The sequence below is a fragment of the Lutra lutra genome, chromosome 3 (assembly GCF_902655055.1).
Source record: "Lutra lutra chromosome 3, mLutLut1.2, whole genome shotgun sequence".
Lineage (NCBI taxonomy): Eukaryota > Metazoa > Chordata > Mammalia > Carnivora > Mustelidae > Lutra > Lutra lutra.
In genome coordinates, this window is record NC_062280.1 from 23,459,026 (window position 1) to 23,470,419 (window position 11,394).

General features: G+C 41.7%; 1 protein-coding gene across 4 annotated transcripts in view; it reads right to left on the minus strand.

The window, feature by feature from the left end:
- The window catches only part of ERBB4 (erb-b2 receptor tyrosine kinase 4), a 1,157,221-nt gene extending 1,146,897 nt beyond the window's left edge, over positions 1-10,324 (minus strand). For all 4 annotated transcript variants that reach the window (XM_047722028.1, XM_047722026.1, XM_047722029.1 and 1 more), the window contains exon 1: positions 9,599-10,324. In XM_047722028.1, coding sequence (XP_047577984.1) covers positions 9,599-9,680 — 82 coding nt within the window. In that variant the 5' untranslated portion in view covers positions 9,681-10,324. The remainder of the gene's footprint in view (positions 1-9,598) is intronic.
- Between the last annotated feature and the right edge of the window lie 1,070 nt (positions 10,325-11,394).

An 11,394-nucleotide genomic window follows, 5' to 3' on the forward strand; every position in this document is an offset into this window, starting at 1 on the left:
CTTTAAATGGTAGGCACAGGTTTATTTGTCTATTTTAGGATACTAAGAAATCTCAGTTATAAGAAAGTTGTATTATCACATATATCTAGGTATAGAAAATATCACATTTGGTCTGGAACCCTTTTTTCATGAAATACTTATTAGCATCTCTCTAGAGGCAAATGTGCCTCGCAAAGGTTTGGAAAACTACTTAGTAACATATTTTTTATATTGTGTTTTACTGGTCTCATCTATCCTTCCTTAAAAGAAAGGAGAAAGTTGATACCTTAGTCTCCTTAAAGGTCCTCCTGTTCCTAACACTGTCCTGAAATATATTGAGGAATCAGTACATGCTTACTGCTTAAAAACTTATTAAAATTTTTAAACGGGAGATAAGAAATAGCAATGTAATGACATATAAAAATAGTGGGCCACTAAAAGTTACATTTAAGAATAGTATTCACATATATTTAACTCACCAAAAATAAAGCCAACAGAAATACTTTGTACCACATTATGAACAGACTCTAAAAATGGGAATGGGGGCAAATGATATATTCTTGGAAACAATCCATTGAAAGAAATATCCTAGGACGCTCAAGAAAGCAACTAAAGAAATTCCCAGCATAAACATGTCTAATATCTATTATTAAGAATTCTATAATTATGTTTTTAGAACAGCTTACTTTGTGTACTATATGGTTTAATTACAAATAATAGCCACCCATGAATGAGCTTAAAATTGTTTCAGCAAATGTATGTTATTTTTTCACTTAAAAAATATTTTTAAAGAGCTTACTATATATGTGGCACTGCATTTGTCTCTGCAGGGCATAAAAACTCCCGCTCTTAAAAAGTTAAAACTATGCTGTGGCTTAAGAGTAAAGGCCAGATATGGATAAGGATTATAGGCTAACCAGTGAAAAGAAAATGTAATGAAGAGGTATGATTTAAGGTAGAATTGAAAAGATTCAACTGTTTGAACAGGCAGAGTCACAAGTGAGCCATGAATTCCAGGGAAGGGGCAAAGAAAACGCAGAGACAAGAAGCAGGGCACAGTTACGGAATACTGACTAGGTCAGTGTGGTTCTTAGACTACTTCCTAAGAAAACTCTTAAGAATGGATTTTTAAAAATCTGAACACTATCTTAGTAGGCTTTGAACTTTACAGTAGGAATCCATTGAAGGCTTCCAAATAGAAAGTAGGCTAATAAAAATATATTATAGATGGCCATCTGGCAATGAAGTCTTGGAGGTAAGAGGACATCAGCAAGGGGACCAGTACAGAGGGTCTTGAAATAGCCCTGCTCTGAAGTGTTTAAACACTAGATGAGGTTAACAAAAATCTTCGGGAGTAAACATTTATAAGCTATGTAATTGAATTCCCTTTTAAAAACACCAAAATGTGTTTAACAGCTTTAGTTCTAGACAACATGAAAGGACAAAAGGAACTCCTGAAAATGGAAAGTGTGTGACTAAAAGAAATACTGTTCTGTTTTATTTTTATTTGGTTTTCATAGGTCCCTATAGAAAAAAACTCATATTCTCATATTCTCTAATCCTATAGGGAAGAATACAAAATAATGACAAAGACAGATTTTAGTAAAAGGAGAGTTCGCCTAAAGCAAAATTGTCACTACCATCCATGACCTCAATTAGGCACTCCCCTGCTAGTGATGGCAACCACCCTGAAATAGAGAATTGTACTACTTATTATTGAAGCTCTAACTACACTAGATATCATTACAGAACCTGGAGAGTCTATTGCCACTTTTTTCAGTCCTAACCAGCCTAACCATGAGATATCCTTAGCAGACCATCGATAACCAGGAGATGCATCTAGTTAAAGCAGGTTTAGAATCCCCATTTGTATCCTTAAGGCTTAAAACCTCAATGTTCACCTATACAGGATGTATATGGGACAAGACATTAGTAAAGGTCAGAAGAGTAGTAAAAATGGAGGTGAACCTGGTTATTTCCAAGTCTGATCATTGTGGGAAATACATGAGTGTTTACTGCACCATTCATTGCGTTTTCTTTAAACACCTTTACACTATGTTTAAAATGAAACATATATAAACATTCATACAGCCTTGATACCTACCACTCTAACTTCCTAGATTCAGAAACTAAGTCTTGCATATTCTTGCCGGTGTTTAGTATGCTTCACTAACCCCTACAATATTGGGAATAACATGATTAACAGTAATGACCCCGAGCTATTTCTCACGGGAGAGGTTTAATGATGTCGCACAGGAAGTCCCATGGCGTGTCTATGTTAATATTTTACGGGGGGTTCATTTTCATCTCAGATTCCTAACAGGAAGTGACTCTTCCTGTCAAAACAAGTTTCCAACCTCCCTTCTGTCTCTATGGCCCCTGAGAATGCTGATCAAATCCCAGAAAGCTTTGGCACTTAATGGAAAGACAGAGACAATCAGAAAGCGTTAAGGCGAAATCAACAACACTGCAAAGTAACAAGGTCCACAGGCAGCATCTTATAGAAGGAGGCAAATGTGCCACAGAAATACATTTATAAAGTCTTAGTACTTAAAGCTTAGCTTATATACTTAATCAAAGAATAAAACTGCAATCTTAGCAGAGATCTGAAGAAAGAAGGCCCAACAAAAACAGTGGAAAAAATAAAGATCCTTGGGTCCAAGGAAGGGCCTGGAAGAATCTGAAGTATCCCCAGGATTTTCTGGTTAAGGGTCCCCACCGACTAACTGGTGGTGAAGAACTCATTGTCTATTCCTTATAAGCCATTTTATTTAAACTTGTATATTACTTAACACAGAACAGAGATATAACCATTCTCTACTTATTGGTCATCTTTATAAAGTCCCAGGTAAAAGAAAACCTTGAAGGTGCTACCATATACAGATAACAGTGCAGATGCTCTGATGTGACTTTCAGAATCAACACTCCCTCGATTCTTTTTTTTTAATCTTAATGTGTGGCAAGCTATAAATGCAATCAGTGATTATTTCCTAAATATAAATTAAGGATGATGATGATCCCACGGTCTTCCCCTTGAAAAGAACTTCTCAGTATGATAGTTAGGCCTATAATTCTGATCCATTTGTTTTCATTTCAACTTTGCAATTCTCTTTTAAAGCAAAACTACCTTGTATTTGTGTATTTTTTTAAGTGTACACAACTTGAATTTTCAAGTACTTGTGTGTGTGTGTTCAGGAAAATGATATTGGTGTCAGAAGCTGCCAGCTAACTTACATCATCTCACTTCTGCATGCTTACAGTTTCCTCACTTAAAAAATGATCAGACTGCACTAGATAGTTGCTAACTAGTGCTAGATTTCTGTGAAGCAAGCACAGGAGAGTGGAGGCAAGAGTGGAAGGAAAGTGGGGGAATGACAAAGCCAGAGAGCACAAAGCTGTCATCCAGCTGCAGCTTTAAGAGAAGCAGCTCTCCTTCCCCCTCTTTACCTGTTTTAGATACCAGGGTTACAAGTGAATTCACTTGAAAAGAGATCCACTAACAAGATTAATTTAAAAACCAAAGGATTTCTTTCTAAAAGCTCTAAACACCATTTTACTGTCTAACTGAATTATTCTAAAATTCAAGATGTTAACCATTTAGGTTATCACCTTAGCCACCCTAAAAGAGACTCAGAAAACTGAGACACGCAGCAAGAAGTCTAACCCAAGATCACATAGAAAATGATTGTATGACCAGAATCCAATTCTTCTAACTTTGAGTGCTTTCCCCTGTAGCATCACACAACAACAGGGCTGCTGTATAGCAACCCACAGTTAAGGTGTGCACTATTCCCATTAAATTCTATGTGGCTGCTGCCCCCTGGATTTGTGCAAAGCAACGGGCCTGCAGAGCAATCGCTTAAAATGAAAACCACTGTAAAACAATTACTATACGTTCAAAGAAAAAAACACTTTACAATTCAGTCGCATATATTTCACCTGTGTCATAAAAGTGAGCCCATTCTCTTCCCTCCTAAAAAATTAATACAAAAAAATTTAATACAAATAGAAATATCTAGTTTAAGTGTCAAATATGAAAACAAGAAAGTGACTTTAAAGCTTTGATTAAAGATTTGGAAAATAGGCCAATTTATATAGTAAATATGTCAGAATTATCAAGAATTCAGAAAGAGAGAAAAAGACATATACAATGAAATCTAAAAAGACCACAGAGCAATTCTGAAAAGTAATATTTTGGGGAAATGGCTTTCAAGTACAAATGTTTTGGTTTAATGACCAAAAGGTTTCTTTAGACAGAGAGAGTCTGCTGAAAGTTTACATTATGTTACATTGTGTTTATTTATATATGCATGTGCATACACTTTTAAACATATCAATTAACTTGTTACTGGAATGTATCTCAATATCAGGGAATACTTTAAAGCCAGTTTTCAGAAAACTGCTATGCAATGGACAAGTAGAGTATATTACATGCATTTTCCCCTCAGGTACAGAAGCCAAGTCACAAAGACATGGTGTGAGTGCTCAAGGTATTAATAAAAAACTGGATGAATTTGTCCCCACAATGTAGAAATCCTGATTGAAAGCACTTAGCCATGCCCTATGTCAAACTTAACCACAAAACGGGCAGTTAATGTGTCCTTCAAAGTAGGTAGCACAGCTACAGGCTCAGGAAACATCGATGTAGGACCTTTTCCTTAAAAAGTAATAATAAAGAAAATTAAGGAACTGTCAGTATAAACTGTAAACTCCAGTCAACAACTGCATTAGAAAGCGTGAAAAGTATGGCTTTACTCCAAGTGCCCAATATTTAAAATAATACAGAAAATGAGTGTTAGATATAAGATGCAATGTTGTTCCATATGATCAAATGTAGCACAGTAGAACATTCCTAAAATGATATAACCTGAAGAAAAGTTTATAATATGATTAGATTCTGCCCTGAATACATACTCAGATTATTATAAAAGATAACAGTGGAATATGCTTGACAATTAATTTTTGTAGAACAGCTGTAGTTTGAACATGTATAAGCTAATTTTATTGTAAGTATTAACATCTTTATAAAGCAGTATCTCTCAAAAGGGTGAAATCAAGCAGCAAGTGCCAACAAGGTTGCAGGTAACAGAACATCTTTTTGGATCATTTGCTTCATTTATGTTTTGGGCACTTACAAATTACACAGATATCCAACAGTAGAAGAACACTGTAAAATAAAGCAAAAACTTGTTGCTATTTTTAATATGTTCAATTTTCTTAATAACTGGCTTGAAATAATAGAAATACGACACCACTTTAAAGCACTGCAATGTTTAAGGCACTCTCATTCAATTTATTATCTAAAATGTGCACCTTGCATAGTCATTAATCTAAGGTGGTTCTAATCACAAGGCTTCAGAGAATATTTAGAGCATAATTCCTTACATCCCTAGTATTTCTTAAAAGAGGGTAGTCTACTTTCTATCCTTGGTCAAGAGGGTTAAAGAGAGAAAGAGAGAAGAAGGGACTTCTCTGTAGAAAGATCTGGCCTTGGAGTCAGGGTTTCTGAGATGTGCTAGTGATCTTGGATCGATGCCTTTTTATTTTCTTTCAGGAATAAATCTGCAGCAATGGAATGGGTTGCAATTGTCCAGCCAACCAGCCATATCAGATTTATCAGAAAGAAAGAATGAAAACTGGCTCAGAGGACTCCTGCAGTGGCTGAGTGGCAGGTTGCTGGGAAAAGCACACACACAAAAAGAATACACTTGGTGGTGGAGGGGGAAATATATACATATTCACATGTGTAAACTCAATAAATAATAAGATGTAAAGAAAGAATCTACAGTAATGGAAAGGGTGAATGCATAAGACAGATGATAAATAGTACCTCTATTTAAGAACTAAAGGCATGAAAGCTCATGAATACTAAATATTTGAATCCACTTTAAGGAGGAAATATGATTTTTCCCTCAAATGAATGCAAACTCTAAAAATCAGTCAATGCAAACTTAGTGTGTTCAGGTTAGTGTAAAAAATACATAAATCTTCCATGAAGTGCATGCCCTGGTAAATATTCTAATGTAATTTCTTAATTAAGACACATTTCCCATGACTAAATGAAAAAATATATAAAGCACTAAGTACTGATTTTTTTAAATTGATTTTCTATGCACAAATTATAATAAAAGCAGTTTAGTTTAAATGGGAAAAAAATCAGAAGATGAGGAATCATGACACAACCAGTCATTCAATTTTATCCTAACAGTCCATATTATAGTATTTTCAACTTATTTGCAGTTATAATAGGTATAAATTGGTTTAGAAACATTCTGCAGAAAACATACCTTCTTCTAAAATGATTCCTTTTACATAATAAGAATTTCAAAGCTAAAAGAAAAAAAATAAAACAAAACAGTATATCCCGTGGGTGTGCTTACAGTAAGCACGTGTAGGAAAGATTTCTTTTTCCTGTATTTATGAATTTGTATTTAACATGTATTTAAGATCTTTTTCATCATTTATCTAAGTTTTATTAACTTTTTTCTTCTCAAATGTATAAAAACTGACCTTAAGTTTGAAGATCTATCTTAAATATATAGGGGGAAAAATCTGTGTTATTTTATAGTATGAAAAGCAGAAATAAGTTACTTGCAAATAAGAAATGGAAACTGAACTTGTTTATCCCATATCTATTGAGGTATGTAAGAGCACTGCTTCAATATTATATATTGCATTTCAATACAAAGGTAGATACTATTTTTTAATCATGCCAGGAAAAGATAATTTTTGAAATTATCTCTTTTGGTGGTAAAGGCTTTATAATAGTCATATAAATGGCCTTTGGCTATATATACTATTTCGAGATAAAATGAATTACTGGAAATGAGACAAAATTCTTAAGACATTTAAAAATTGTCTTCTCTAAAGCTGATTTTTTTTCTCCAAGCAAGAGGAGAAAAAAAATAAAAACAGATCCTTTTCCATTACAATTGTTTTAATAAATATCTTAGATCTATACAACGGAATCGTCCCCCCACCCGTATCTTTATTCTGTTCACATAGAGCAGTAAATAAGGTGCATTCCTTCTGCTTAAGAAATTAGCATTTCAAAAATATGCCACTTTCCCCTGAACTCCAAGCGTGTCTAATAATGCGAGAAGCAGATTGTCTTCCCTCGTTTCCTTAATTTGTTTCATCTAAAAGCAATTCACTCAACATCTTGTCGCCCTCTGGCAGCTTAGTTTACTTATCCGCACTTAATTTCTCATTTGGACCAAAACAAACTCCTCCAAACTGCTACTGACTGCTAACCGCGAGAGGGGAGACACGCAATATGTATTTACTTGGGAACACAGAACCTCGCACACACTGCCACAAACACACACAGCCTCAGTCACACTCCAGACAGTAACTTGGTTTTGCAAAAGCACTATATTAAAACCAGCTGAACTTTCCTTGCCAGGTGCGGCTGGGTGGGGGTGGCATAGGGTGAAAAAAAGAAGTCCCCGGGGGCATTTGCAGTTTCCAGTGGATCACCTTAGCATGCGTGTTGCAATTATACTAGGGATGCACCCGAGAGCTTTTCTTTGTGCGGCCCTTTCATCTAGATCACTTTGTGTTTTGAACAAGTGAGACTCGCCTTTGTGCCCCTAGAATTTCAAGTACAGAGTCACACACGGAACAACAATGGCACGCTAATCCTCGCGTTCTAAATGGGCTCACTTGTGGGTCTGACAATTCGCGGGGGGAAGCGAGAAGAGACCAGCGAGGGCGCGAGGCGGTGTCGCCTGAGACGAGGAAGAGGACAGCTGCAGAACTAATTTGGATTACATTCTTTGCAGAAATTCTGAAAAGGGCTTTTCGGCATAGCTCAACCCTGAGCCACACAGTTGATACCAAATTGCTGCGGACTCGGAGCCGGGTCCTCCAGTGGCTGAGGCTGAACCAGACAGCCCCCAGTAGGTTGCCTCGTAGAAATTCCTCCCGGCTAAGTCTGCATGTCGATAGCAAACGCTTTTGAATGGGTCAATGTGCATAATCAACCCATTGAGGGAAAATATGAAGGGACTCGGAGTGGGGAGGGAGATAAAAAGGGATGTATCTAAGAGGCCGCTTGGAATCTCAAGTCCGTGTTGGTGTAATTCCGGAGGTGGCTGGAGCGCGGGACCTGGTATGCATGAAGAATTTCGGAGTATTTGGGAGGGTGCAAAAGGCTAGTACAAACGGCGCACACTGGTGGCATTCGAAGGTCATTTTAAAAGGCTCGCTGATTGTAACTTGTTATTTACTAGGCTAGGAGGGGTAGGCGGCGGGGGCGGAGCGGGAAAAACCACAGCGCGTTGTTTTCTTGGTGAGGTCAGAAGGACACCCTCCGGGGGCCTGAATCTCTCCTATCGCCACTCTCGGGGGCTTTATCTCCTCTAGCTGCCTCCCACGCTCCCGCGACCAGCCCCGGATGGGTCCGGAAATCTCCCCCGCTCTCCAAAAGGCCACCTTTGGCTGCATCAGACACCGGTCCTCAGTCCTTTCCTGTCCCACTTTCATCCCCAGGAAACTCAAGTGTCAGAAACTTTGAGCAACCTCGCACTGCAGGTGCTGTCATTAGCCCGGCCCGCCGCGGTGCGCCAGCCCCACCCGGCTGCCTCTCGGGGGTCAATTAGCCTTCTGCACGTCCGGGTACCTGGGGCTCAAGCTTTCCTGCAAACACTGGCAGCGCAGTCGCGCCCGCCTCGGGTTAAATCAATTCGCGCAACGGGTCGGCTCGGCAGCCGCGCCGGGCAGTAAACAGAGAAGTTGGAGGGACTCCGGCCAATAGCAAGTTGAACTACAGGAAGAACTCTTCCTGAAGCCAAACAGCAACCGACGGGAAGGCCGGGCTCCCGGCTCAAGTATGTCAACCCCCCCACCTTTTTTTTTTTTTTTTTTTTTTTTAAAGAGAGCACGCAGGCAAGCAAGCTCCCTCAAGTCAAGGGGGCGAAGGCTCCGGGACGCCGGCGTAGGAGGCCCGGAGTTCTGTGCCCTCCGGCCGAGGCGCGCCCTCCTGCCGCGCTCCAGCTGCCCAGGCTGGGCTCAAGTCGAGTCTGACCCCGCAAGCTCCGGCGACAGGGGACGCAGCGGCCTCCGGCAGCGCACACAGGTGCAAAGCCCCGCTCTCGGAGCTCCACGCCCCACAGCCCTCCCGCTCTCAAAAGGCCCAGCTGACACGGCCCGGGACTTCAGCCCTTTCGAAGCCCGGGCGGCGAGCGCTTCTTGGAAGCTTTTACTCTCGGGGGCCCGGACGGCCAGAGGACCGTCTCCTCTAACTCGGGAATTGTGTCTCCCATGTCCCACACAACAGGAGGGGCCAGAAGGGATCCCGCTTAGGCTCACAGAAAACATACGAGAAAGAAAAAAAAGGGGGGGGGGTGGGGGGTTGAGGAGGAAAAGAAAAGGGGCAGGGTCGCAGAGTGATATATCACGGTAAATAAAACACAGGTACACAAAAAGGTTAAGTTTGGGGATAGAAAAGGGATGAATGGAAGCCCAAGGAAGAGGCCCGGGTGGCGTGCTCCCTCCACGCCTGGGAGCCAGAGGGTCTCTGTTTGGGCGAAGGGGGCGAGGGAGCCTCCCGGGCGCAGCCAAGCCGGCGGCAGCAGGTTCAACAACTGAGCGCGAGAAGGAACCGCGCGCGACCCACCTGACTGAGAAGCGTTGGGCTGGACGGTCCCCGCTGCCAGGAGAAGGCTCACCCAGACCCACAGTCCTGTCGCCAGCTTCATTTTTTGGAAGTCTCAGATCCCGTGCTGACAATTACATGTCCAAATGGCATATCCCCTTTCGGGCACGCGGAGGAGATCCCTCAGCCAGGCGCGCTTGGGGGCGCGAGGGGAACAGGCGCGCGACTTGCGCGGTGCACCCGCTCCAAGCAGGGGCGACCGAGTCAGCGCCCGCGGGTCCAGGGCCGGGGACCGGAGGAGGGGGTGAGTGTGCGCGCGGGTGTGCGCGTGTGGGAGTGTGCTCGAGTGTGTGCGCCTGGTGCTCCGGGCCGGACTGTGCAGCTATTTTCCTGTGTGAGCCTTTGCTTTCTCGCTCCCTCCTCACTTTCTCTCACTGGTTGGTCAACAATAAAAAGGAAGGGGGAAAAAGGTTTCCAAAAAAAGTTGATTGCAAAGAGGCGGTAGGTTTCCGGCCTCTCCCCCCTGCCGGGCTATGTTCGGCTCCCTTTTCAGTTTCCTTGCACCTCCAGTCCAAATTGGGAGGGAATGGGAGGGCGGTGGGGGGGAAGCTTCTCGCTTCTCCCCCGATCCTGTCCTTCTTTTTCCTGTCAGCTTTCCTCACACTTGTCCGGCGGCTGCGGTAATTAAAGCTCCGAGCGTCATTTCCAACGCTCCGCGGTCTCCAGCTGCAGCCCCACAGAGAAATTAATAAGACTCCGGGACTGGGGAAAAAAAAAAAAAAAAAAAAAAAAAAAGGTGGGGGGGGGCGGATAAAACAACCCTCCACGCAACCAGGCTGGCTCTGCTCGGCCGCGAAAACCCCGCCCCCGCTCTGACCCAACTAGTCCCGCCTTTTCCCCCGCCCCCACCCTAAAGGGAAATCTTATTGGCTCAGATACTCCCCAAAATTCTCAGTCTCAGGAGTTGGGAAAACACCTGTCTGGGAGCGGGCGCGTGCTGGTGGGGGCGGGGGGAAGCGGGATTTAAAGGGCTCACCCGAGACAACAGACTGAAACGGAGGCCCGAGACAGCTGGTCTGCGGAGTGTGGAGACCACCAGAGAGTGGCTTTTGGGTATATATATATACATATATGTGTGTGTGTGTGTGTGTGTGTGTGTGTGTGTGTATATATATATATATATATATATATATATATATATTTTTTTTTTTTTTTTTTACAAGAAAATCATCATTTTCTCTATTGTCCCACCGTGTTCATCCACAGACTGGACCTAGAAATAGAAGAAAAGAAAACGTTGCTTCAAGCATAAGGCCTTCACCCTTCTCTAACCTTTCCTGAGCTCCACACTCAAAATAATTTACCGGTTTAGCAACCAGTAGCCTCTGGTGGTTATGTGGTCCTGGGAATATAATCACCTGTTTTCCCAACTATGCCATCTCGCCCATCATTCTCACCCTCCCAAACTGACCACATGTGCATAGCTACATCCTTTGATTTTCAGACTTTGTAAGTCTTTTCACCTTTTCTTTGGACTCTAGGATAACTTGGTTTGGGGGTCATTGCTATTGAGCAGATTCTCGTCCAAAGCTATGAATGTGGTTCTACAGACCTAGAAACTGTCCCACTCCTCAGCTGTTCAATGTGTTCAACTGAAGGCCATGCCAGGACATAATCAACACATATGATTAGGCTTATTCTACAGTGGACCCAACTTTAGGCCCTTTCTGTATTGTTACTCAGCAAGTCCACACTCCCCAAAACCCAGTTTATTCCTAAGTATAAGAGTTCCTTTGCCTTTCTTGATTAAAAACAAA